The sequence below is a fragment of the Equus quagga genome, chromosome 11, assembly GCF_021613505.1.
Source record: "Equus quagga isolate Etosha38 chromosome 11, UCLA_HA_Equagga_1.0, whole genome shotgun sequence".
Lineage (NCBI taxonomy): Eukaryota > Metazoa > Chordata > Mammalia > Perissodactyla > Equidae > Equus > Equus quagga.
In genome coordinates this window covers 57,177,236-57,203,461 of record NC_060277.1, presented here as the reverse complement: position 1 = coordinate 57,203,461, position 26,226 = coordinate 57,177,236, and the positions used below count along the sequence as shown (strand labels likewise).

The 26,226-nt window shown below is 58.6% G+C and overlaps 1 protein-coding gene across 1 annotated transcript in view; it reads right to left on the bottom strand.

Moving 5' to 3' along the window:
* The window catches only part of MYO15A (myosin XVA), a 52,370-nt gene that overhangs the window by 4,288 nt on the left and 21,856 nt on the right, over nucleotides 1-26,226 (bottom strand). Inside the window, exons 24-63 of the mRNA XM_046677899.1 lie at nucleotides 26,079-26,163; nucleotides 25,285-25,338; nucleotides 25,104-25,185; nucleotides 24,897-25,027; nucleotides 24,302-24,397; nucleotides 23,084-23,319; nucleotides 21,413-21,594; nucleotides 21,027-21,099; nucleotides 20,647-20,838; nucleotides 20,246-20,406; nucleotides 20,039-20,133; nucleotides 19,365-19,485; nucleotides 19,094-19,161; nucleotides 18,946-19,023; nucleotides 18,608-18,788; nucleotides 18,384-18,516; nucleotides 17,941-18,046; nucleotides 17,716-17,788; nucleotides 16,454-16,575; nucleotides 16,212-16,271; nucleotides 15,697-15,772; nucleotides 15,252-15,367; nucleotides 15,045-15,163; nucleotides 14,166-14,307; nucleotides 13,390-13,501; nucleotides 13,236-13,310; nucleotides 12,563-12,741; nucleotides 11,788-11,903; nucleotides 11,455-11,527; nucleotides 11,103-11,175; nucleotides 10,785-10,858; nucleotides 10,468-10,550; nucleotides 8,965-9,095; nucleotides 7,706-7,800; nucleotides 7,414-7,491; nucleotides 6,934-7,030; nucleotides 4,968-5,128; nucleotides 3,779-3,912; nucleotides 864-997; nucleotides 393-526 (exon numbers count right to left, since the gene is read on the bottom strand). Of these exons, the coding sequence (XP_046533855.1) occupies nucleotides 393-526; nucleotides 864-997; nucleotides 3,779-3,912; nucleotides 4,968-5,128; nucleotides 6,934-7,030; nucleotides 7,414-7,491; nucleotides 7,706-7,800; nucleotides 8,965-9,095; nucleotides 10,468-10,550; nucleotides 10,785-10,858; nucleotides 11,103-11,175; nucleotides 11,455-11,527; nucleotides 11,788-11,903; nucleotides 12,563-12,741; nucleotides 13,236-13,310; nucleotides 13,390-13,501; nucleotides 14,166-14,307; nucleotides 15,045-15,163; nucleotides 15,252-15,367; nucleotides 15,697-15,772; nucleotides 16,212-16,271; nucleotides 16,454-16,575; nucleotides 17,716-17,788; nucleotides 17,941-18,046; nucleotides 18,384-18,516; nucleotides 18,608-18,788; nucleotides 18,946-19,023; nucleotides 19,094-19,161; nucleotides 19,365-19,485; nucleotides 20,039-20,133; nucleotides 20,246-20,406; nucleotides 20,647-20,838; nucleotides 21,027-21,099; nucleotides 21,413-21,594; nucleotides 23,084-23,319; nucleotides 24,302-24,397; nucleotides 24,897-25,027; nucleotides 25,104-25,185; nucleotides 25,285-25,338; nucleotides 26,079-26,163 (4,531 nt within the window). The remainder of the gene's footprint in view (nucleotides 1-392; nucleotides 527-863; nucleotides 998-3,778; nucleotides 3,913-4,967; nucleotides 5,129-6,933; nucleotides 7,031-7,413; nucleotides 7,492-7,705; nucleotides 7,801-8,964; nucleotides 9,096-10,467; nucleotides 10,551-10,784; nucleotides 10,859-11,102; nucleotides 11,176-11,454; nucleotides 11,528-11,787; nucleotides 11,904-12,562; nucleotides 12,742-13,235; nucleotides 13,311-13,389; nucleotides 13,502-14,165; nucleotides 14,308-15,044; nucleotides 15,164-15,251; nucleotides 15,368-15,696; nucleotides 15,773-16,211; nucleotides 16,272-16,453; nucleotides 16,576-17,715; nucleotides 17,789-17,940; nucleotides 18,047-18,383; nucleotides 18,517-18,607; nucleotides 18,789-18,945; nucleotides 19,024-19,093; nucleotides 19,162-19,364; nucleotides 19,486-20,038; nucleotides 20,134-20,245; nucleotides 20,407-20,646; nucleotides 20,839-21,026; nucleotides 21,100-21,412; nucleotides 21,595-23,083; nucleotides 23,320-24,301; nucleotides 24,398-24,896; nucleotides 25,028-25,103; nucleotides 25,186-25,284; nucleotides 25,339-26,078; nucleotides 26,164-26,226) is intronic.

The following is a 26,226-nucleotide window of genomic DNA, read 5'->3' as shown; positions in this document are numbered from 1 at the left end:
GGAGACGACAGCATCCACAAGCCAAGGAGGGAGGCCTCTGAGGAAACCCACCCTGCCAGCACCCTGATCTTGGACTTCCAGCCTCCAGACTGTGAGAAATAACTTTCTGCTGCTCAAGTCCCCAGCCTGTGGTCTCCTGGCACGGCAGCCCACGCAGACGCAGACACGGAGCGCTTGGCGTGTGCGCTACCTCATCTCACCTTCGCACAGCTCCATGGGTTGGCTTCTATTGCTATGCCCATATTCCACATGAGGAAGTGAGGCTCAGAGAGGGCAAGAGACTTGCCGAGGGTCACACAGGTGGTAAGTGTGGAGCTGTGCTTCCACCGTTGCGAACCTTGGCCTCTTGGAGGAGAGGGGGCTAGGGGCCACGCCAGGCTGAGGCCACTCACATGGGTCTCCGTGCTGAGGAAGTTTAGGCCATTCTGGTTGACAGCCAGGATGCAGGGGGCCGGCACAGCAACGCTGCTGCAGCTCTGGACGAAGAAGAAGGAAGAGCCGAACATGGGCAAGGCGCTGAGGAGGCCTGGGGTGGGAAGCAGGTGGTCAGCGTGACAGCACAGCTCAGCAGGGACAGCCACAGGCCTGAAGTGCGTGCCCTCCCTCAGCTGCATCCGGTTCTCCTCCTACTTCTGCAGCCTCCCCGTTTCCTCTTGGCACCTGCCTCCCTCACCGCCAGCTCTCTCCGCCCAGGGCCATCCTAAGCCTAGCTGATTTTAAAAAGGTGTTTTCTCCAGGCTGGTGCTCAGCCTGGCTAGCACTGAAAATGCCTTTGTGCAAAGAAAAAAGTGCCTCCATCCCCGCGCTCCGGGATCCCTCCTGAGCAAAGCCGCCACGGTTCTCTCCCCGAGTAGGACTCTTACCCAGAAACTGGGTGCGGGCCTGGTGGGGGCTGAGTGCCTGGGTCTGCTGCCGGTGCTGGCTGACCAGGTTGAGCCAAGCCGAGCCGGCCGTGGTGCAGTAGAGCTGGGCCGGAATGTACTCCTGGACCTCCCGCCTGCGTGTGCAGGGAAAAGTGGTCCTGAGCGCCGCTGCCGCACGCGCTCTGCACACGCAGTCTCATTCAATCCTCACCATGAGGCAGGTGTTATGCAAAACGGATGTGATCTTTGCATCCCCTTGGAAGACTAAATGCTGGGGCGTGCAGACGGGTTGAAGATGGGTGTAAAGTGCTCACAGGGCCTTGGCGCTCAGTAGCCACTGGCCAGTACCACTAGGCTCCCTGTTTGAAAATGAGGGAATTGAGGCTCTGAGGGGTTCACCAACTAACCTCGGGTCACACAGTGACTGAGTGAGTCGGGGGCTGAGACTTGAACCCAAGGTGGGTTCGTCCTTCGTAGCCCCTGCCTCCAAGGAGAAACCTAGGCGAGAGGGCTGAGAAACACGGATGGGGACCATATCAGGGTGGGCAAAGCAGCCGCCACTGGCTGGTCGGAGGGTGGGGCTGAGGAGCACTGGCCCCCGGCTGGCCCCCAGGGCCATAGGCACCCCCAGCTGCTCCAGTCTCTGTCACACGCTGGCTCCCTCAGGGTAGCCCCTTTGCCTCTCAGGACATCTGAAGAATACCAACAGCAGTCCGGGCCGACGAGCTGCCCTGGGCCACAGACTAGGGAAGGGCTGGGAGAAAGTCAGGGGAACCCCCTTCCCCTAAAAGAGCCCCCAGGCGACAGCTTTCCGTCTCTGCACTGCCGGGATAAGAACCTGGCATCTGGACACAGCCTCCCCAAGTCTGGATCCTGGTTCCCCCACCTATTAGCTGGGTAAACTTTGGTAGGTCATATAACCTCTCTGGGCCTCAGTTTCCTTATCTGTGAAAGGGGAAAACAAAATGCCCTTGGGAAGATTAGCTGAGATAATGTGTGCAGAGCGCACGACAAAAAGTTAAGAACTCGATTATTATTTTTTTTTTGAGGAAGACTAGCCCTGAGCTAACATCTGCTGATCCTCCTCTTTTTGCTGAGGAAGACTGGCCTTGAGCTCACATCTGTGCCCATCTTCCTCTGCTTTATACGTGGGACGCCTACCACAGCATGGCTTGCCAATCAGTGCCATGTCCACACCCGGGATTCGAACTGGAGAACCCCGGGCCACCGAAGCAGAATGTGCGCACTTAACCGCTGCACCACGGGGCCAGCCCCTCGATTATTTTTATAAAGGATGGGGATTATACTTTTGTGTGCTTCTTGTGTTTTTTGCTTAAAATTACAACATAAAAAGAGCTTTACATGTTGAGGCCTTACTGCGCTATGGGCACTGGCACATGCACTGTACACACATCACCTCACTATTATTCACTCCAGGAATTCTCGCGGTACAGGGAGGGTCTGAGAGGTCAAGGGGACACCCATAATGACACTGGGACGCTATCCACCTCTCCGTCTCTCCTCTCACGAGGGCACCGTGGGGCTCGCAGAGGCTGCGCACCACGTGAGACTACAGCACACAGGATGGTCCTGCTGTCTTCTATCAAGCCAGATGGTAAAGAGATGAGCAAGATGTAAAATAGTGCCACTCTTCTGACTGAATTCTTTTGGAAAATATAGTTGTTTTTTCATAAGTTATTTATATTAACATGTAATGTTAATTTATATTATTTGTATTATGATTATTATATATTATTATAATTATAGTTATTATATAGTTATTTATATTAACATGTATTATCCTTATTTTAAATTAATTAACAAGTCAGTACTTTTAAGTTGTTTTCCAGTTTTAATTTTGTTTGTTTGTTTATTTGTTTTGAGGAAGATTAGCCCTGAGCTAACATCCGCTGCCAATCCTCCTCTTTTTGCTGAGGAAGAGTGGCCCTGAGCTAACATCCGTGCCCACCTCCCTCTACTTTATATGTGGGACGCCTACCACACGGCACGGTGTGCCAAGTGGTGCCATGTCCGCACTCAGGATCCAAACCAGCGAACCCTGGGCCGCCAAAGAGGAACGTGCTAACTTAACCGCTGTGCCACTGGGCCGGCCCCTCCAGTTTTAATTTTGAATAAGGTAAATATATCAAAAGATAAAACCCACATAAACAAAAGCTCTTTGGCGTCCTATTTTCAAGCCGCTAAAAAGGTCCTGAGACCAAAAGTTGGAGAACAACTGATCACCTCTTTAAGAACATCATTTTAAAGGCTGCCTAGGGGCCGGCCTGGTGGCACAGCTGTTAAGTTCACACGTTCCTCTTCTCAGCAGCCCAGGGTTCGCCGATTCAGATCTGCGTGTGGACATGGCGCTGCTTGGCAAAGGCCGTGCTGTGGTGGGCATCCCACGTATGGGGTAAAGGGGAATGGGCATGGATGTTGGCTCAGGGCCGGTCTTCCTCGGCAAAGGGAGGAGGATTGGCAGTAGTTAGCTCAGGGCTAATCTTCCTCAAAAAAAAAAAAAAAATAGTAAAGGCTGCCTAACGCCCCAGAATTTATTTAAGGAATCCCCTGTTGTTGGAGATTGAGGTTGCTGTTGTAGGTGACACTGCAGTGAACGTTTTTGTGGCCAAATCTTTCTGCATGGCCACGTGTATTTCCTAGACCACAGGGACTGTGTGTCCTGAAAGGTTTTTATCATTAAATTGGCTCTGAGCTGTTAATATCAGCCAGAAGCAACCTGTTGTGCAAAGAGGTGGGGTCCCAGCTCGTAGGCGAGTTGGAAACTTCAGCTCCCAGCCAGGACAACTCCTCTCCACACATCCTCCCTGGTGCAAGAGGGGAGCCTGGGAGCCAGGGACGGCCAGTCTGAGGAAGGCGGGGGCCGGGGTGGGGGCTGGCAGTGGGCAGGCGCTCACACGCTGGGCAGGTAGAGGTGGCCCTTGGCCCGGTGCTGCAGCGAAGCCAGCTTGGACGCCTGCTGAAGCTGCTGCTCGCTGGGCCGGCTGGCCGGCACGCTGCTGAAGAGGCCTTTCAGGTAGTCGGGCAGGACCTGCGGGCAGCGTTCGGGTGAGGGGCTGCAGGCGGGCGCGCTCAGGTGCACACCTGCAGGCTGGGCAGACACACGGTTTTAGTGGTTCCAGTCCCATGTGCTTCTGGGGCTGGGGTGGCCCGCCACTCTCCTGGGTTTTGGGGAAAGATGAAGGAGGCACACGAAGGTGAGCTGTGAGGGCTGTGGCCTTGAAGCCCACATGGGAACCCCCACAGGGACCCGGGACAGTGCAGGCACCCACACTGTGGCACGCAGGACTGTCTGTTGAGCTGGGGTTTCTGAAAACTGAGCATGCGCCTGAGTCCCTAAAACAGACCGCTGGGCTGCACCCCCGACTCTGAGTCACTAGCTCCAGGACTTGAGGATCCGCATTTTAACGAGTTCCCAAGGGATGCTGCTGGCCCGCGAGGCACACCATGACGGGCACTGCACTGGAGTGCTCAGGGCAGTTGTCAACAGCAACACCACGTGGCCGCAAAAGCTACGTGACCGTATTTTGTACTCGGAATTGCTGAAGCTTTGGTACCATTTCCACAAAAATCACACGCGATTTGTCCCAGCACTTCCACAAATGCCAGCACAGCAGGGGGGAGCCAGATTTTGTAAATTCCTTGATCCTCACTTAGAGAATCAAGTCTCAAAGAAGAATAACAGAAAGACAAAAGTAACAGTCTAGCCAAAGCGTGCTCAGGCCTTTGACTGAGGGACAGGCCAAGCACTGAGGAGAAAATCAGGAGGAAAGGGGAAGTCAGAGCGGCTGATAGAGGTGCTGTTGGGGGCAGCCTTGCAGGGGAGGACTTAGATAAGCAGAGACTCAGGAAGGGCAGGCCAGAGAGAGTGGCAGTACGTGCAAAGGCCCAACAATTAGGTAGCGAGGGGGACCTCATTTGACTCCTCCAAGGAGATCAAGCAGGGGAGCAGAGGCATTATGGCTAGAAATGTCAGTGGGGCCCAAATCACGAAGGCCTCAAATGCTAAGGCCATGGAGTCTGAGCTCAAGGGCCTGGGGAAGCCTGGAAGGTTCCAGAGCATCAGAGTGGCCCACGTGTGCTGACCTGGTTATAGTGCATGGTCACGTATAGCTCGTTCTCGAACTTGAGTGGCTGATCCCAGAGCACACGCCGGAACCAGAGCATGTAGCCACCGTCCACGTGCTCCATCTCTGAGGCCACGTCCAGGATGTAGGCACGGCGGCTGAGCGGGCACACGTGCTGGCCTGAAGAAAGCCGGGGACATGCGTGTGCATGTGTGTGCACCTGTGCAGAGCACATGTGAGACCCCAACCTGCCACCAGGCGCAGCACGGCCTCAGGCAAGCCCCCCGCTGCTCTGGGACACGGCCTCCTCCGTAAAGGAGAGCATGCTTATGGAACAGGGTGCCCTGTGTTTGTGGAATGTTGATGGCCACAGGTGGGCATAGCTCCAATTCAAAGCTACAGCCCAGTTAGGTCTAGGAAAGTGCCATGGATTAGGCTCAGAGGAAGCCCAGCCCCTTTCCAGAGGAGGCTGCGGACAAGGAGAAGCATACTAGGCCTCAGATCATGAGACCTAGTGGGTGCCTTTCTGCAGAACTCCTTCAGGAAAGACCCACTACCGAGTTCCTGGAGGGGCGGGTAGGGAAGACTGGGGCCTGGCACTGAGCTCATAGGAGAAGCTTAAGTTTTTATTTCCTGCACTGACATTTCTGCTCCCCATCCCACACCTTCAGTAAAACTTTACCAAAGAGAGGGGGTATGGCACGATGATAAAGCCCAGACTCTTGAGGCCAGACTGCTTGGGCTCAAATCCCACCTGTGTGACCCTGGGTAAGTCCCTTAACCTCCATGGTGGGCTGAATAATGGCCCCTCCGCAAAGATGTCACACCCTACTCCCCGGAGCCTGTGAATACGTTACCTTCGTGGCAAAGGGGCTTTGCAGACAAGGTTAAGTTAATGAGCTTGCGATGGGAGAGGATCCTGGGCTCCAAGTGAGCCCAATGTAATCCCAAGGGTCCTTATAAGAAGGAGGCGGGAGGGTCAGAGAGAGAAAGAGACAGATTTGAAGATTCTACACTGCTCACTTTGAAGATGGAGAAAGGGGCCACGAGCCAAGGAATACAGGCAGCCTCTGGAAGCTAGAAAAGGCAAAAAACCATTCTCCCCTCAAGCCTCCAGGAGGAGCCTGCCCTGATGACACTCTGATGTCGGGACTTCCGACCTTAAGAACTATAAGATGACAAGCGTGTCTTATTTTAAGCCACTAAGTACATGTGATTTCTTATAGCAGCAACAGGAAACTAATATAGCCTCCCTGGGCCTCAGTCCCCCCATCTGTAAATGGGGATGATAATAGTCTCCATTTCACAGAGTTGTTGTGGGCAATAAAGGAGTTCACAGAATTAAATGCTTTGAACGGTGCCTGGGACACAGTATCTGCTCCATCCACGTCAGTTATTGGGACCGTTTTGTTACCACCTTCTCCTCCTCCCACATCCTGGCTGGACTTGGGGCAAACAGGGCTGAGCACACATGGCTCAGGGCAGAGGCAGCAGCGGGGAGAGCTGGATGGAGCCAACAAGCCGGTGGCAAGAGACCAGACCATGGTCTTGAGTGGGTGGGTACCAGATGGAAGGGGCTTTGGGCCGCATGAGAAGGGCCTGGTGAGACAAAGGGAGGGTGCTCTTATGGCCACTATTAAGGCATAAAAGGCAGGAAAAAATGCTTGTGCTTGTGGGTTCCAGGAATCAGGGCCTATTAAGGGAAACTTTCCTAGGATGGAAGCTCCTTGAGGCCAGGGCCTGGAGCAGAGGGAGGAATCAGGGAGGGCCCTGTCCTCCACAAAACCCAAGTCTGGTGGGCAAGACAAACTTACACAAAATGAAGCAGAGAGGGGCGGACAGACGGCTAGGGGGTGTTCGGTGCTCAGAGAGGTCCTTCCACATGGGGGTTGAAGGACTTCCTGGAGGAAGTGGCATCTGACCCGGGCCTTCCAGGCCAAGTGGTGAGCATGAGTCCGGCATGCACGGTCCTCCTGGTCACTTACCTCGGTTAGTGACAACAAAGATGACATACTCGTCAAAGGCCTCAGGGCGCGTCAGAGCCATCTCAGCACAGATTTCCTCCACCACATCCAGGGCCACCTGGGTGAGCAAAGAGTGAGGCTGTGCTGGCCAGCCAGGCAACCTCCGTCTTCCCAGCCCGCTCAGGCCCCAGGAGGCTGAGCAGAGTTCCTCAGGCCCTCTGCGCAGAGGCGAGGATCCTCCAGGTCTCTGAGAATCAGCCTCATGCAGGGAAGGAACACAGCTTTTGGAGTCTGAGTGACTCCGGCTCAAATTCTGCCTCTGTCCCTTGTCTGCAGTACAACCCTGAGCCTCGGAGGCTGTTTGTTCTTCTAAGAAATAAGTCCTTCCTTACGGGGCTGTGGGAGAGGCGGGGAGGGCTCAGTACCCCTGGGGACTCACTCTGGAGGCCGGGGTATCCCTGCCCCTCCACGCCTGCTGGCTGGAGGCTGCCCTTCACTTACAGTGCACGTCTTGATTTTGAGATGGCGTTCGAGGCCTCCGGGGAGAAGAAAGAGCTGCCTCTTGGAACTGCGGCCCGCCTACAAAAAGGAGAGGTGAGGAGACGAGGAGGCTGGGTCCTGGGATCTGGCCAGCCGTTGTCCCCTGCCATGGGAGTTCCCAAGCTGAGGGGTTCCATGCAGGCAGAGGGCACCTGGACCAGTCTGCACATCTCTGAGCGGTGAGTGCACATGACAGGGTCTCTGGGACAGGGCTCAGGGCTCATCCTGACCCCCACTCCCACCCCACACTCACCAACATGGCCCGAAGCTCCATGCTGCTGGGGAGTTCCAGACGGCCGCCAAAGCGCAAGGTTTTCTGCAGGTTCTGCTCACAGGCCTTGGCAATCCCTGCGAGAGACAGGGAGTCAAGGCCTTGCCCAGGGTAGGTGGTGGGAAAAAGGGGCCCCTCTGGCCACCGGCCAGGAGCCCACTGCATTCTCTCCACACCCCTGGGGTAGGCATTTACTCTCCCACTTGATAGCTGAGGAAAGAGCTCAGAGAGGGGAGTCAACCGCCCAAGGTCAAGAGCTGGAGTACAGCATCTGGGGATGAACCAGCACTCCATGTGGTCCCCTTGGCTCCCTAGGAGCCCTGGAAATACCTGTCCTCTGGAGCTGTTGACTGGATGATGGCCATGGTGATGTGGCTGTGCCCCTGCCAGACGGGCCCTGTGCCAACCGCCCTCCCTCACCCAGTGTCCCAGTGCAGGACCCCACCGCCTGTTTCTCCATTTCTCTGGGTAAAGCAGGGTCCTCACCCTGCTCTAGGGAGGGGTAGGGTCAAGAATTCTAGGGCACACTCTGCTGCCTTCACGGATCGAAGCGCCCTTCCCTGGAGCTGGGTCTATTCACCTCTGAGTCTGGGAATGTTTGTTAACTGAATCAAAGAGGAGGATTCCGAGGTGGAGAGAGTGAGGTCCCCTATCACCTGCATGGCTGCCGTGGTGACCACAGGGGCCCTAGTCTCTTTCTTAGGGGGACCCACCGGTTGCTATGGAAACGAGGCTGGGGGAGAGGCTGAGGAGTGGCCCCTTTCCTCCCTACCCCAAGGAGGGAAAGGCTGAGACCCTGCCACCAGCTTTAGGCCCACCCCTGCCTGGACCACTCCAGAGCCTTGCTGGTTCCCAAAGACCAGAGAAGCAGGGCCTCAGCCCAGGCCTCCGGGCCCTTGCCACCTCCTTCTCCTCTTCTCCCACAGGCCACACATCTCCACCCCCAGCCTCTGGTCCTGCCACTCAGCCCCCATAGAAATCCCTCCCACGTGCTCACTACCCAGAGCAACACTTCCTCCACTTCCTTCCCTGACACGCAGCCCTCCTCACTGATCAGACAACCTGCCGCGTCAGCCCCTGCAGGACCTTCGCAAGTGTCTGGGGAGTGAATTAATATTAGTAAACATTGCCTGCCACCTGTGAAGGGCCAGGCCCTCTGAGTTTCCCCTCCTGCTCACTGCCCAGCCAGTCCCCATGCAGACAGGCCCTCGGCCCTGGGTCCCCACTTGCTGGCTCCTCACCCTGGAAGGGCAGGCCTGGGGTCCGGCTCACATCTTGGAGGAAGCGAACGAGGTGTGGCTGGAGGACCTCAGAGCAGCTATGGTAGGCGGCCACAATGTATAGCAGCCTCCAGCCTCGCTGGCAACTGTCCCTGCAAGGGCACACACATAGGACCACAGCATAGGCAGCCACAGCAGTGGAGTGCCACTCCAGGAGTCTCCTGGGATTGGGCTGGAGGTCTGCAGCTCTGAGGCAGCCCCTGTCTCATGAGGATGTTCCTTCCTGCCCGGTGAGCACAGGGGAGGGAGGCCCCAAAGCCATGCAGGAGGCATGTTCAGCTTGGGAAGCCAGGGTGGGAGGCAGGAGAGGAAGGGCATGAGGCCCCCGACATGCACAAAGAAACAAGCTTCCCTGGACAGAATCTCTCTGGAGAAGCTTCCAGGTGAAGATCCTTGAAGGAGGATGAGGGGGAGCATGCTGGGGCTGTGCGGAGGTAGGGCAGGTGAGGCCTGGCCTGGAGGGGCAGCAGGACGTGCTGAGCGGGTCTAGAGTCCCCGGGGGATGGAGAGTTAGTGCAGGAGATGGAGCAGAGGGGGATAGGAGGGGGCCCAGTGCTAATAAAAACAGCACACACTTTGGGCGCCTGCTGTGTGCGGGTCCTGTGCAAGACGTGGCAATTCACCGTCACACTGCCCTGGGGCAACAGTTTCACTTGTGGGGAGCTCTGGTGTCTGGGACGGCACTTGGGCCCCCTTTGGGAAACCACCCACCCCTCCCTAGGTCCCTGTGGTTTGGAGATGGGTATGGGAGCCAGGTCCAGCCAATTAGAGTTCAGCCTCCCTTTGGCTATGGTGACTGGTTTGGGGATCTAGCCAACCAGAGCTCTGTATCCTCCAGCCATTGTGGTTGGTTCAGGGATGGGTACATGATGAAGGCAGGCCAGTAAGACTGGATTTGGAATTTTTGCTGCAAATATTGGGTTAATCTTGGTTTACCTGGGATTGCTGAGCTGGGAAATGTTCCCCCAGAGCTACCATCTTGCCCGTCTATGGGAGATGTTGCTTGGTAAGAACACGAACACAGAGGAAAGCAGAGCCAGAATATAGAGAAAGCCTGCTTCCTGATGACCCCTGGATCCAGTAAGCCTGAATCCAAATGTTGGATTTAACTTGGGTTCAAATGTTGGAATTATCAAAAGCTGGACTTAACCAGCTTGAGGCAAGCTGGTAAAACCAGCTTAAACCAGCTTGGATTGGGTCTGTCACTTGCGCCAAGAACCTGGACTCACAAGTTGTCATCGCCATTTTACCGATGAGTAAACTGAAGCTCAGAGAGCAGAAATGGCTTGTCCCAGACCAAGCCATTCCAAATACACTTGCCGTATCTATTGAATGAGGAAGAGGATGAGAGAGAAAGAAACCGAGAGGGGACAGGCCTGGGAGGTGGCAGGCTGCACTGGCCTCTCCTGGAGCACAGACACAGTGCGGGGGGAGGGAAGAGAGGTAAAGGCGCGGCACACTCACTGCTTGGTGCTGGTATTGTCTGTGATCTGCTTCACAACTTGGCAGTAACACTCATCCCGCATGACCTCATGGTCTCCGCACAGCTGTGGGAGGGCAGGCCAGGGCCATGTCACAGACCAGGCACATAAGAACAGAGTGGGCACTCGGAGATAGGCCTGGTGTCCCATTCTCAGGCCCCTCCCCACCGGCGGGATGCATTCCTCCTTGGGCCACACAAGAAGCTCCCCACCCCAAAGTCCTGCAACTCTGGTTGACAGATGGGGAAACTGAGCCACAGAACAGGAAAGGGAGTATCTGGCAAAGCTGGCTGGACTGACCTTCAGGAGGGCGCAAAGCACATCCAGTTCACTCTGGCCCTTCGCTGGGGCATCCCCCATGAACCGCATCACAGCTGTAGGAAACACCTGTCCTACTCAGGCCACCAGACCCCCCGGCCACCAGGGACCCCAGAATTGGGCCCCTCCCTGGGAGGCTGTGGCCAGGGGCCAATGAGGGCTTCTTGTCTCTTAAAGGAGCCCCATGTCTGAGTTGGCGGAAGAGGAAGGATCTGAGGACCAGAGGAGTGGTGACGAGCAGGGGTCACACAGCGCTGGACGCCACCCAGTCCAGGGCCCCGGCCACAGTCCCCCCCACACCTAGGAACATGTCTGTGGCCATCTGGTTGAGGCTGCTGTCGCTGAGGTCGATGAGGGACTCCTGCAGTGGGGTCTGTGAGGGAGGGAGAAGCTGTGTCATGATGGAGGAGGAACATGTCAGAACAGAAGAGGCCACATGATTCTTCCTGTCTTACAAAAGGAGGATCACATAACAAAAAGGGAGCCAGGCCACCACTGGGGACAGATGCCACCCCAGGAAAGAATCCAGGCCCTCAGGGTGCTGAGGACTAGGAGGCCCCACTGAAGACAAGGCTGTTAGCCCCAGGGGCCTGGGAGGGGCTCTTGTATCACCGTTTTACAGAGGGGGAAACTGAGGCCTGGGGATGGACACCTTGGTGAAGCAGAGCATGTCCTCCAAGGTTCTGGACTCCCGTCCCTCCTTGGGTTTCAGCCTGAGGCCATCCCTGCAACAGGAAGTGGATGCTACTGACCAGTCTTGCATAGGAGCCTATGGCCCCACCCTTTCCCCACATGGGAATGTTCATGACCTGATGTCAGTCAACCAGGCAGGAAGGCACCCAGGAGCTGAGGCTGCAGGTGGGCCTCCCACCTGGGTGGTTTCTCACCCCCCCTCCACAAGTGGGGCTTCCCTACTTGAACGGCTGCAAGAAGCCCCAAAAGGACCTTCCCCAGGGTGCAGAGGAGGGGTGGGGCCACCACTTACTGGGGTCTCCTCTGAGGGTCTCGGAAGTACTTCTGGGCAAACTCGAGCATTGTGTATGGTGGGAGAGCCAGGCCATCCTCCCCACGGTCAGTGGAGCCAGCCCTTACTGGGGGACCCTGCAGAAGGGCCAGAGCTAGGAGGGTTTGTCCCGCCACACCCCACCCACCCATGTCACAGCTGACTCAATGCAACTGCAGGCTAACTGTGCCCAGACCCTCTCAGGCTGCCCCTCCCCCAACCCATACGGCCTGCTGCGGTCAGCTGACCTCGCCTTCTTGGCCCAGTCACACCCAGCACATGCCCAGCTGACCCCACCCCGTGCCCTACTTGGCCACACCCCAGCACCAGATCTCCCCCTGCCCGAGTTGGCCACCCCAACTGCCTGGTCTTGGCTGACCTAGCTCCTCACTACCTACTTAGTTTTACCTCACTCCACCCCTCAGTGGCTCCCCGCACTTCACATGCCTGATCCCACCCCACTCGACTGGCCCCGTCCTGTCCCAGGTTGACTTCACCTACTGATGGGCCCAGGCTGGTCCTGCCCCATGGCCTGGTCACAACCCTTCCTCTGACCCTCCCTTATCTATGCCATTTGGCCACACCTCCAACCATCTCTGATCACATCCGACAGGTCACACATCCAGCTGCCCCTACCAGATCTGCCCTATCCCCAGAGTGCTCACGCCCTTGGATGACCTTGCTCCCATCCACCTCCACAGTCAGGTTGACGCCCCTTGCTGTCTCTGCCCCATCGGCCCGGCCACATCAGTCTCACCTCCCTCCTGCGGCCCACCTCCCGTGCAGCAGTGGTGGAGGCCACAGCAGCGGCCACAGCAGCGGCCCGGCCCCGGCCCGGCTCTGTGGGCAGCTGCAGGAAGTCAGGGGCGGCCGCGGGTTGCACCAGCTCAGAGGGAAAGCGGCCCACACGCCCATGGATGGTCCCGAACCTCCAACCTAGGAGCCGGGGAAGGAGTCTGAGGCAAACAGAGGGTCTCGTCTTGGGACTAAGGGGGCCCTCTAGAGAGATGGAGCAGCTTCTTGGCCCCTCCCTAGAGCTCTGGGAGGGAGGCATGCCATGGAGCCTAGTTACAGATGAGGAAACAGGCTCAGGGAAGAGACGGCGTTCCCTCAGTGGAAGTGCAGCAGAAAATAACGCTGCCTTTGTGGAGCCTCAGGCCCACACAGAGACTCAGCCACAAAGATGGAAACATTAATGCCCACCAAGACCCTTCAGCCAGGTATGCAGGCAGGGGGCTGGGCTGGATGGCCACCAGGAGGCACTGAGAGGCCATGGCAGGCACTTAGGAGACCTGGCCAGGCCAGACGCCTGTGGGTCCAGAACCCTCATTGTGCATCCGCAGTGTGAGTGCATGAAATGGGTGAGCTCTGCTTGGAGTTTCCAGCTCTCGGAGCAGTGGAGGCCGGACAGGGGAGGCCATAGCACCCACCGAAGTCGGGGCCTCTGCGCCGCAGCTCCTCCAGGTATACGACCTTCTTGCGGACAACACAGCCAGCACTGTAGCCTGTGGGTCAGCATCTGTCAGCACCTGCTGGGTGGCCCCTTGTGCCCCTCCGGCACCCACCCCACCCCGTGGCGCTGACCCATTCGAGGTGGCTCCATGGGCTGCAGGTGGATGATATCGCCCTTGTGGAAGGCCAGCAGTGCCGGGTCTTCAGGCAGGAAATTCCTCACGGCGACCACGTAGTCTGAGTCCTGGGTCAGCCAGGGGCAGGGTGAGGGGCTGCAGTCCCATGCTCCTCCTCCCACTGCCCCTCACACCCACAAACATCCCTCCTGATTCATCAGGAAGGGACCATTCCTGAGGTCAGAGGGAAAGGCCTTCCAGGTGGAAAGGATGGCCCCCCAAAGGGCTGGAGGCCTGAGCGCTGAACACAGACCCATGTTAGTGCCTGTGCACATGCCCTACCCACTCCATCGCTTGGCAAAGCTTCCCCATCGAGGCCAGGCTGGGCCTGAAGCAGAGAGGACCTGCTCTGGGTGGGGGCTGCCCAGTCTGGGGGGCGGGAAACATTGCCCCCGCAGTGGGCAGTGGCAGACAGTGTGTCACTGTAGCAGGGAAAGGAATGCAAGTGCCGTGGAGCTCATGGAGGGGCTGTGACACCCCTGCCAAGGGCATTAGTAAAGGTTTTTGAAGGAGCACGCAAAAGGCAGAAAGGGGCGTCCCAGGCGGGGATCCCAGGCGCAGGCTATGCAAAGGCCTGAGGACCTACAAAAGTCTACAGACACAGCCACTGACACACACGTGCATCCATACTTCCCAGGCAGGCGTGGCTCGTAGATATCTGGGGTGAGAGAGCCCTATCCTTTGGCCCTCAGCCCTGGGGGTAGGGGGATGCATCTCTAGGAGGACCCTGACCTTCTTCAACTCCAGGATGAAGTCGTCCACCAGAGTCTTGACCTGGTGAGCCCGGGCTGAGAAGAGGATGACCTTCTCGCTGGCCAAGTTGAACTCTAGCATGTTCTGGGAGGGGATGGCCACAAACAGGATATCTGCAAAGCTGGAGGATAGGAAGGTGGCATGAGGGGAGGACCCCATGGCCAGAGGGATGCCCTCCACCCCATCTGTCCTGCTCCTCCTGAGACCGGCCTCCCCTACCCCCCCCCCCATGCCCCCAGCTCATTGCCCACCACTCTTTGAACTGACAACATTCCAGCTCCTCCCTCCCTTTGCCTTTTATTTTTCTTCTTTTGCCTCTTGATCCAGCCTCCCAGATTCTGCCCACACAAATCTCTCTCTTTCACTCACTGACCAAATTCTCTCCATCTTTCAAGGCTAGGAGCTTTCACCCAAGCGGTGAGTGAAGAATAGAGATTCCTGCACTGTTGTTATAAAGGACAAAAGGGGCTGCGGGCAGGGAAGGGTCTGAGGACTCAGTGAGGTCTCACACTGAGCATCCTTTCCCTGCCGGGTTGCACCACAACTTGGTTGTTCACAACACAGTTGTCCCCACCACACAGTGACTCTGTGAGGGCAGGGCTGGGGTGTGGTCCGGGAGGCAGCATGGGGTGGTGAGCTCCTAGCTCATCCACTTCCTGGCTGTGTGACCTGAGACAAGCAACTTCTCTCTCTGAGCTTGTCTCCCCATCTGTAAAATGGGCTCCATCAAAGTGCTCGGCACAGAGCCCAGCACACTGGAGGTGCTCAGTAATTGGCTGTGGGAAGTCATGAGGAAACACTGAAGCCAGTTCATGGCCCAGTGTCCAGCTATCCCATTCTGGCCCGCCTGCCAGTCACCTGTATGTGCGCAGGACCCGCAGCTGCCCACCGGCCTCTCGGCTGCCCTTGACCATCCGCAAGAGTTTGATGCCTGTGTGGGACACAGCTAGCATCTGTACACCAGTGCCCACGCTGCCCTGGAGTGGGGATAATGGACTTGTGAGGGTCTTCCAGCCTCATCCCGAAAGCCCCTGGGTGGGTGGGAGGTGGGAAGGGGGCTCGAACCGTGGCGGGGAAGAGGCGAGAGAAGTAGACCTCCCAGCTGTCGCGTGCGGTGCTGACCACAGCCCGCTTCACGCTCTCCGTCACCAGGGGCCTCTGCGTGTCCAGCTGGTTCTGGGCTAGGGGACACCAGGCCGGGTCAGGACGGCTCCCTGCCCCCTGCCGGGCCACAGTGCAGGGAGGGCCGCTGACGCTCAGCAAGAAGGTATCAGATCATTGTGTTCTCAGTGTCCCTACTAGGAAACTGACATCCAGAGGCAGACAGGATGGCTGAGGCCACACAGCCTGTCAGGCAGAGCCGAACCCAGACCTGTAGCCTAGCTATGAGAGAGACCGGAAGCAAAGCAAGGAGGGGTGTCCGGGAAGCAAACGGGGCTGGGCCCTCAGACCCAATCTCCCTCAGGGAAAGGGCTGCCCCATCAATGTCCCTTCCCTCCCCCCGTGGTACCAAACAGGGCCTTCATCTTGAGCCTCTCGTCCTCGGAGATGCGCAGGCAGGCCTCGGAGAGCGTGTCATGCAGGATCTGTGGGATGAGCCAGGATGCGGCAGCCCCTGGAACTCCCTCCACTGGGAACCCAGGCTGGACTGTTGGTGAGTGAGTGGGAATGTGGGGGTCCCATCTCTGCAGCAGGGGTCATCTGTGTAAATCAGAGCCCACCTCCAAGGACACCCTCCTTCCTCACCATGCCTCCTTCCCAGGTCCCAGCTTCCTAACCTCTACAGCGGGTGTGCATTTGACTTCTGGGTGCTGTCCAGCTCCAATAAACTGTGACTCCGGGGAGATGAACTGTGGGCTCACCAGCCCCACCCATGGGCGAGGGGGATTCAGTAGGACAGCTTCCTGTGCTCACTGTGGTCAGGGACCCCAAATCCAAGAGCACAGAAGCAGAACTTGCAGACGGCTAGTCTACTGCCCATTGCCCTGCTGAGTGCAGTGAGGCAGGGGGCAGGGAGCGCCTCACCTGCCGGAACAGGAGGTCCAGCTGCACAGGGTGGCTGTAGCTGTCCTTGGGGTAGAACACCTGTGGGGGTGGGGCTTCAGTGAGGCCCTTCCAGGCCCTCTCCTGACTCCACGCCCAGCCCCGCCCCTCGATACAGCCTGCTCTAGACCCGCCTGCCAGTTCTGACAGACCCCTAGTTCACCTCTGCCCTGACCCGATGGGGCCCCTCTGTCCCCCTCAACCCCTCCCTCCGCACTGGGCACCTCTTTGCGCAGGAAGATCCGCCACGGGGCGTCGCGGTAGCCATAGACGTGGGGGCTGAGAAGGCGGTGCAGCCGCGTCTGTACTGGTTCCTCCGCAGGCTCCAGCGACCTTGAGGGCAGCACTGGGGGCGCAGCGGGTGGGGCACGTGAGTGGCAGAGGTGGGGCTGGCGGGGGAGTAGACTGGGGGCCACCTTGCGCCGGGGAAAGGGCTAGGGCAGAGCGGGCCCCCACGCCCTTGGCGCAGACACACCTGCTCCTGTGGGGGCATGTGCACACTCATAAGGCCCAACCCTTCATTCGACACATACAGAGAGCATCTAGCGCATGGGGGCCTGTGCCAAGGGCTGAGGGCGCCAGCAAACAGCATAGACAAGGCGCTGTCTGGAATTTAGTCACCTTGCAGGTGTGGGTGGAACAGACACTGTGGAAACGACAAAGCTCTTAGTGCTGCAAGCTGGGGTGGAAATAGAACTGCATAATTTAGGAAAGAGTCTGGAGGGCTGGTCTGTGAGGGTCTTTCAGTCTGGGTGGTCTGGCAGAACTCTCTGAGGAGGTGACATTTGAGACCCAAATGATAAGAGGCCAGGCATGCAAAGATCTTTTGGGGAAGAGCATTCTAGGCAGCGGGAACAGCAAGTGCAAAGGCCCCGAGGCAGGAGTGGGCTTGGTGTGTTCTAGGAAAAGTGAGGAACAGAGTATGCTAAGAGGAGAGGAGGAGGAGATGAGTTTGGGGAGGTGAGCAGATCGTGCAGGGTCTCACAGGCCACAGTGAGGAGTCTGAAGTTTATCCTAGGAGCCTTTGGATCATTTTTGGCAAGGATATTATATGAGTTGATTTATATCTCTTAAGATCATTGTAACTGCCATGAGGCAGAGGATATAGAGGTCAGGGCTCCAATCATGATGCCAGGAGGCCTGGGTTTATATCCTTGGTCTGACACTTTTGAGCTGTGTAATCTTGGGCAAGTCACATAAGCTCTCTGTGCCTCTTTCCCTACCGGTAACATCTGTAGGCACAGATGTAGGCGTTGAAGGATTTTAGTAGGGATTTATTGAGGCCAGGGTGGGCCTGGCCTGCAATCGCTGTTATTGAGGTGCTGATATAATTACACAAATGCCCATACAGGAGGTCCACACAGGCTCAGGGACACACACGCTCCCCACTGACACACAGACCGAGACTCACCTGTGCTCACAGAGACTCACTTGGACACTTGGACACCTGCCCTTGGCCCCTCCCCGCGCCCTCGTGGCCCCTCACCTGGAGTGGGCCCCATAGATGGCCTCGGTGCACTGGTCACTGGCTTCACCAGGGCCACATCCTCTCTGGGCACCTGTCCCCCCAAAAGAAAGTGCTCAGCCGGCAGGGCGGGCCCCAGGGGCAGCGGCAGGGCCAGCGCTCACAGGGGCAGCTGGCTCCTGAGGCTCCCGGAGGCCCCACTTTGTCTTCTGTTCTGCCTGGACCCAGCCCGACCGTGCCCCTCACCTGGGTGCCAGGTGCCACCGCCGGGTGGCTCATCTGCCCCTTCAGGATCATCAGGGCCTCCTCATGGGGGTCTGCCTGCTTCACGAACACCCTTCCACCGTCCTTCCTGGTGGGTTGGACACTCAGTCTCCTCCTCCCAGCTACAAATTCCTACAACAGGGAACTCCTTCCTCCGCCCCCCATCATTATAAATGAGAACCCAGAGAGGACCAGGGACAGGCCTGAGGGGGCACAGCACAGCCTACAGAGCAGCATGGGCCTCCTTTTGCTCCCGGGGCTCATCTGGGCCACCTGCATTATGGGACTCACTCCCTAAGGGTTGCTGCGCAGGGCGCTGTTGACCCAGTGGATGGGCACGTGGAGGGCAGGTGCTCAGGGTCGGTGAGGAGGTCCCTCTCTGGAGGGCTGGAGGGCTGGAGGGCTGGGGTCGAGGCAGGGCTGACCTGCGGGCCCCGGGCTGGCCTCCCCGAGGTGGCTGCTGGTACTGCCTGATGATGCTCTTGATCTGCTGCGTGGGCTGCGGGAAGTGTTCCGAGTTGAGTGGTGAGTGCCGGACCAGCTCTGAGCAGGGCAAAGCTGTGGGCGAGGCGTGAGATGGGGGGACAGGCTGAGACTCCACTCCCGGCCCTGTCCTGGGAGCCCCACCCCAGCAGGGTAGGATACCCACTGGTTTCTAGAGAAGCCCGGTCCAGAGCTAGAATGGGGGCAGCCACGGGCTTGGTGAGGGGCCTGGGGGCCTTGGCCAGAGGGGCTGGGGCCAAAGGCTTTGGAGCAGGGCGCAGGAGCACGGGTTTGGCTGGGGGTCCAGTGCCTACAGACTTCGGCCATGCCTCTGGCGCTGGAGCTTTCTGTGGAAAACAAGGTACGAGACAGGCTTCCTAGGACACACCAGCCTGTTCTCAGGGTCCCCGTGTCTGCCCAGCATGGGCTGTGGGGCTCCTAGCTCAGAGAGGCGCAGTGATGCCCTGGAGCAGCACAGCACTTCCCTGGGTGGGCCAGGCTCACCTCGGGCAGCAAGGGCCTTGGGGTGGGCCCCAGGGGCTGCTGCTGGAGCGCCATGGCCTGCAGGGTCATCTCCCGAGCCTGAGGAGAGGGGGTGGTGGTAACCAGGCAGGCTCATGGCCGGGGCCCCGGGAGCCCCTCCCGCACTCACCAGCAGCACGGCCTGCTTGTGGATGAAGGCTTGCTGAAGAGCCAGCGTGGAAGCGTCCAGGCCTGGGACTGGGGAGCCAAGTTGGAGGGCATGGGTCCCAGGAGTGGGTCCCAGGCGTGGGAGACGGGGGGGAAGCAGAAACTCCCTACGACGCCCCCCCCAGAGTCTTACCCTGCCACGCCCATGGCTGCCTCCACTCTAGCACAGGGAGGAGCCCCAGAACCATGCGGGCCCCACCCAGCCTGGAACCCACCCAGGTGCAGGCACTGACTTGGTTTTGGCTTTGGCTCTGGGGGACTCCTGGGGGAGTCTTCGGTGCTGCTACCGCCACCTCTGCCAGGATGGCCTCCCCCTTTCATGCGGTAGGCAATGGCCGTTGGCTTCTCTAGGTCCTGGAGGAAGCATGTGGCTCAAGTGACCATCTCAATGCCACACACCCAAGTTTCCAAGGCAACGGGTACCTGATACCAGCCATCTTCTCCACCCCAGGGCCTCCTGACGGCCCAGTATCTGCTCTCTGCCCAGCCTCTGTCCATGCGGCATCCCAGCCAGTCCTCCCGCAACCTGTGAGCTCCCAGCCCACCCTCTCTCACAGAGGAGTAAACTGAGGCTCAGAGAGGGGCTGTACCCTGCTCAGGCCGCACATCACGCCATGGAGGGGCTCCTGGGAGTTCCCAGGGTGAGCAAGGGTGCCTGACGGGGGCTGGCGCCCAAAGGAGATGGAGGAGGGGTCCTGGACCTCTCGCTGTGGCTCTTTCTGCCGTCAGCCAGGAGCATCGCTAGCCTCTCTAACCAGGAGGACACCCTCATCCTTTGCCCGGCTCCCAGCAGAGACTTGAGACAGGTCACCCCACAGCTCTGGCTGGGGTGTTACCCTGTGGGCACGTGTGACTTGGTGTATACATACTGTGCCTGCTGACTGCAAACGCCCCACCCGATCCGTACCGCGTCCCCGTGGAACAGCACGGGGTCGAAGAGGCTGTCCAGGTAGTGGTCCAGTCCCCTGTGGGGCACAACAGGTTCTCGAAGGCTGTCCAAGTCTGGTGGGGCAGGAGAGAAACCCCAAAAGTCAAGCTCTTTTCTCCCGCTGATCACCTCCCACAGCCCCCAGGTTCCCTTCCCCACCAGACACGGTGGCCACTGCTGGTTGACCTTGGTGGGTTGCTGTCCCTCTCTGTGCCTCAGTCTCCCCATTTGTACTGTCCTCGTTGTGGCTGCAGTACCCATCAGAATCAGCCCCTTTGGGCATGTGCCCCTGGGGCTGGGGCCTAGTGGGCGTCTCCTCATCCGAGTCCCAGCTGTTCCCAAACACCCTGTGGGGGAGGGGAACACGGAGCAGCTGACCCCCAGCGGGAGACCCACGGCCCTCCCAGAACCAGCCCTCGATTCTCTTCTGTGCCCTGGAATTGGGTGACTGTCTCCCGCTAAAGGCAGGATCCTTTGGCAAGCCCACCTCCACAAGAAGCTTAATTCAGAACTCAGCCTCTCCCAGCAGCTGGGAGGAGCCTTGGGCTGGCAGAGGCCCTCTGTGTGCAGGCTGGGTAGCCACCTACACTCTGGAGCCTCCCCTGCCGGCCATGGGCCCTTCTGCACCCACGATGAAGTAAGACTTCTGTCGCGGGAAGTCCCTGAGCAGCTCGAGGTCTGACACGAGGTCCAGCACGTAGTCATGGCCTGCCAGCTCTGCCCACTGGACCCCATTCTTCATGGCCACTGTCCAGCCCCGCCAGCCATCTGCCAGTCCCCTGGTGACAGCATGCGGAAGGATGGAAATGAGGGATGGTGCCACCTCGGGAGACCCTGGGATATGAGCCAGACCCCAAGCATGACCAGAGTGGGCCCTATGGGCCCTTTGGGGGATCCGGCCTCCTCCCCCGCCTCCTCCTTCCCAGGTCCACAAGGCTGTGCTAGACAGAGCCTTCCAGGAACTGACCTGTGCCTCAGCATGTCTCCAGCCACCTCTTCCCCTGTGCTCCAGGAGTGCACCGGACAGGAGAACTGGTCACCTGGGGCAGCAGCAGGTGCCGGGCTCAGCCCGGGTACACCTGGGGTCCAGTCCTGCTGCTTCCACACCTGCCTCCTGCTTTGAGGCCTCCCCACTTTCGTCCTGGACCCTGGAACAGCACCCTCACTGCCCCGGCTCCCCTCCCCATTCCAGGTCCAGCCCCCACATCCACATGTTCACCTCTTTCCAGGGCCATGTCCAGCAAGCCCCTCCCCAGCTCTAGAAGCTTCCGTGGCTTTCCTGACCCCAGGGCACACTGGGGACTGGTAACTCCAGCTACCTCTCCATGAGGGAGGTGGGAGAAGGCAGCTCACCGTTGAAGCAGCCCACATCCAGCGCCATGGCAGCCTTCTCCTGGGTTGCTATCCACTCGAGCTGGGTTGGAGGGAAGGTGCGGGCAGCCCCAGGGCCCTGCTGTTGGGCCCGGCCCATGGCCTGCATGAGGCGATGTTGACACACAGCCTGGAAGCCATTCCGCCCATAATCAGACACAAACCTGATGGGTAGGAGTTGGAGTCAGGACGAAGAGGGATGAGGCTAGCCTGGGGTGGGGAAAGACTCTGAGGCTAGTCTGAGGGAGGCCCAAGCTAGCCCAGAGCACTAAGGTGAGGCTGAAAAGGCCCCCAGACTAACCCAGAGTCTGAGACTAGGCTAAAAAATATCTCAGGCTAGCCCAGAGGTCCAGCGCTAAGCTGAAAGGATCCCAGGCTAGCCCAGAAGTATCTTAAGCCAGCAGAGGGGTCCAAAGGTACGCCAAAGAGATTCCAGGTTGGCCCACCTAAGCTTGTTGAAGCAAATGTCACTGGTGGGGCGGGGGGGGGTGGGGGTGGTGGTCTGCAGTAGGGGGTGGGCAAACAAGTGGACTCAGAGGACTCTGCCCTCCATCTGTCAGGCAACTCTGGCTGCTTCTCTGGCCCCTCTGAGCCTTTCTCCAGGTTCTCATCTATACTAGAGATGGCCCTGAGGGTTCAACTTGACCCAGAACCAAGGGGCCTGATCCCTGCCAGCAGCAGGTGCTCCTCATGCCCCTCCCTGTCCCCCTCCCACCTGCCGCTGGGCCCGGCCAGGAGCAGCCGTGGAGCAGCCCTCGTGGCTACAAGAGGGAACCTGGAGCTGTGCCCACAGGAAGCTCCGGACAGGCAGGCAGTGGCCCTCCCCTCCTGCCACAGATTCACAAGCCTGGCCAAGCAAGCTGCCCACGGACTGCACGAGGCCTGGGTGAAGCTCTGTACACTCTGTAGCTCACAGCCAGCCTGCAAGGTAGGTTCTGTTACCATTCCTAAGTTATAGGTAAGGAAAGAGGTTCAGAAAGGGGCAGTGACTTGCCCTAGGTCACATAGCAGGTAAGTGTCGGAGCTGGGATTCGCACCCAGGGCCTGCTGGAGCTCTTTTCCTTGCAAATCAGCCTTCTCACCCAGCAAGGTGATACCATCATCAGTCATTATCAGGATGTTGACGATGGCTATGCTGACATGCCACACGCTCTGGTCTAGTACTTCAAATGTGTTTACACATTTAATCCTCACACAACCTCTGCAACAGGTACTCTCATTATCCCTATTTCATAGATGAGGAAACCGAGGCTCAGAGAGGTTAAGTAATTTGCCCAAGGTCACACCGCTATACATGGTTGAGCTGGAATTTGAACACACTGTCAGGATCTATACTCCTAACCACCCCACTATACCCCCATGACGTGAAAGGTCAATGTCTCTCTTCCAAATTCCCCATACCCTGGTCTTATCACCCTCTGAGTTCTAGAAGTCCTTTATGCAGTCTCACCTGACTCCCACCCTCCGCAGTGAATATGTGCCCTTCATTCTTGCTCTGATCCCAGCGGAGACGGAGAGCAGTCCCTGGCTTGCCTCCATGCTCCAGCTCCCAAGCACAGAGACCTCACTCCTGTCCTGACTTTTAACATCCCACCCAGGGCCTAATGCCAGTGTCACTGTCCTCACGGCCCGGCCCGACCTGGTTCCACTCACTTGAGCAGGTACTTGCTGAGGCTGGAGGAAGGTGCAAAGCCACTGAGACAGGCAGCCAGCAAGAGCCAGCCCCGCTCGGCATTGTGGGCACTGGGGTTGTGCCACACCTGGTTGGCCAGCTGTGCCAGGATCTCGTCCCGCAGTTCGGGCACTGCCAGCCCTTTCTGCACAATGTAGTTCCCGAAGATGTTTTCCTGGGCACCGTGCAGGTGGGGGTCGCCCATGAAACGCAGGATCTGGGCCACAAACAGACTCCTTGGGCCTCTCGAAGGTTGTTCCCACAGGATCCCCACCCCCAACACACATCCCTCTCATGTCCTTCTCATGTGTCCCCCCGCCCATATAAAAGTCCTCCCTAACACAATATAATAGCTGTATCCTATGGCAAAACCCAGGCAGTTCACCCCAACTAGGGGAGAAGCCAAGATCTAAAGTACATACTGACTTTCTCTCCTGCTCACAAACCTTCTATCGTTCCCCATACGGCCTCAGCCCCCTCCCCACAGCCGTGGCCTCCAGCAGGCCCCCTCCTCCTGCTCCATCCAGGCCCCAGAGCGTATTTTCTAACGTTCCTATCCGACCACATCCCTCCCATGGAAGCACCTTCCTTGGTTCCCTAGGGCCCTTGGGATGAAATCTGAGCTCTAGGTCTATCAGTCAAGGCCTCGTGACCCCTCTCGTCCTCACTCTCCTGATTCTCTGTTCTGACCACATCAATTTCCTCTTCTCTCTGTGCTTTCTTCATTCGCCCTGGCTGGGACATTCTGACTCCTCCTTCAACTCTAGCTCAAATGCCTCCTCCTCCAGGAAGCCTTCTCTGACCCTGCCCAGGACTTGATTAGGGGCCCCAGTGGGACCCCCTCTGTCCATGCTGGTGGCCAATAGCCGGGTCTGCTCTGCCTTCCCCTTCAGACGAGGAAGTCCGTGAGGAGAGGGCCTGGATGCATTCCCAGGGCCCCCCAGAAGCTCTGGAGAGGCTCCAAGGCAGACTTTTTTGCCAGGAAGATGGCTGGGAAAAGAAAAGCCCTCAATCCCCAGACCCCAGCACAGAGAGGAGGCCGGGTCCCCTCTGCCCCTGCCAGGTGTCTGTCCTCCAAGGAGCAGGCTGGTCTTACAGCCTGGGCTAGTGGAAGCTCCTGGAGAGCCAGAAGAGGGGCCTGCGGCCAGGCCTCAGGGGTAGAGGCTGTGCGTTTGAAGGTGGTCTGGGCAGACCCATACCAGCTTGAAGACGCCCACAGCTTCCGCGTGCAGCTCTACGGGCAGCCGCGTGAGCGGCATCCTCAGGGGTACCGTCAGCATCCCAAAAGCAGGTTCCTAGGGACACAGGGCAGGCACGTGGGGACAGGGCACAGACAGACGGGCACACCTGGATCCACTCCTCTCTGCAGGTGGGGGTATAAGAGTCTGGGAGGCAATGGCTCCTGTCCCCACTGTGCAGATGGGGAAACTGAGGCTGGCAAAGGGACAGCACCGATCTTGGCAAGTTGGTGGTAGTGACAGCCTGAGCCCCTACCTAGGCCCTTTCTGGAGGGCAGTAACTTACGGCAGGAATGACGGGCTGTGGCCCACTGGTTGTTCAGTCTCTGAACTATTTCCAGACTGGGTGGAAACAGCTGCTTCCCGAGCCCCTGAGGGCCCTCCACGGCCGTCTGGGCCCCTGGAGCCCCCAGACTCCTCACGAGCCAGCAACTGAAGGGCTTACACCCAGTCCCACAGGGCACGGCCCAGAGCCTGCCCCGGGCTGAGGACAGTGTCAGTTCTAACTGGTCAGTGCTCACTGGCCAGAGCCACTTGGGCCTAGGCCAGCCCTTACCTTGAAGTGGCACCGGACAAACTTGGCCATGGGGTAATTGTTGATGTCCAGGGGCAGTGTGACACGGGGCTCAGCCTGGAGCTGGGGAGTCCGCACGGGGGCCACCTGGGGCTCCCGGGCCGGCCTGAGGCCTGGGGAGAGAGGAGGGCATGAGGCTCCCTTGCCCACTCACACCCACCCCAACCACACAGTCCAGTGCTGATGTACCTGCCACTGCTCGCAAGAGCCCGGCCAGCTCTGCTGGTACCTCCAGGTGCCCCACAGCGACCACCTCCCGCTTGCTCAGCTCCTGCAGGGACAGTGCATGGTGAGGGGACAGGCCTGCCATAGCCCCCACCTGCCAGCCTCCCTTCCTGGCCCCTGCTGCCACCCAGACCCCCGCACCCACCTCCTGCTCCCGTAGCCGCACCTCCTCCACCCGGAGCCTCTGCTCTGCCCTCAGCTGCAGAAGGGCAGATGGTCAAGGTGGGAAATGGCAGGCAGAGGTGACGGCAGGCCCAGGCCCGCGCGCTCAAGGTAGCGGCGTGAGAAGCAAGGGGATCAGCTGGCCTGTTGTCTGGAGGCGACTGCCCCACCTCACAGACAGGGGGAGGCAGAGGTGTGGCCAGACAAACAGGGAGGGGAAGTGAGAAAGACAGAGCAATGGAGAGACAGGCAGGGGCAGAGGGCAGAGGGCAGAGGGAGTGAGACGCGGCAAAGGGAGCCGCACAGGAGGATTTCGGGGAAGCAGCCAAGAGACGTGTGACAGAAGCCCCTCCCCTGGGGCCCCACAAAGCCTCCAGTGGAAGCCACGCAGTTCTGCAGGGCTTTGGGGAGGTACATGTGTCTTTCCAGTGGCTGGTTTATGCGACAGTGGCCAAGACTGGCATCGAAGTAAGAGCAATCTATGTCAGTGCTGTTCAGTCGCCAAATTCTAATCGTACCCAATCACTGAGGACCCCACCTTGATCCCAGCTCAGGCCACATCCCTCCCGTGCAGCATCTCATTTTACCCTCTCCACAACCGCAAGGGGGGCCACGGTCACACAGCCAGGGAGTGGCAGAGCCGGGAGCCGAACCCAAGAATGTCCAAGACCAACAGTCTCCTCCAGTGCTAAGCGCCTCCTGCCCACCCCTGCTGCTCCCTGGACCCAGATGGGGCAGGCCTGGCTCCTGGTAGAAGGGCGAGGGGCGGGCCCCCACCTTGAGGTAACGCCGGTGGCTCATGTACGTGTGCACCAGGGACCGGAACTTTACCAGCCTCCTTCTCATCTGCTGATATCGTTGCCTGGGGTGGGGAGGAAAGAAGCGTCTTGCATGCCTCCAGGAACAGGGAGCTTCCTACCAGGGC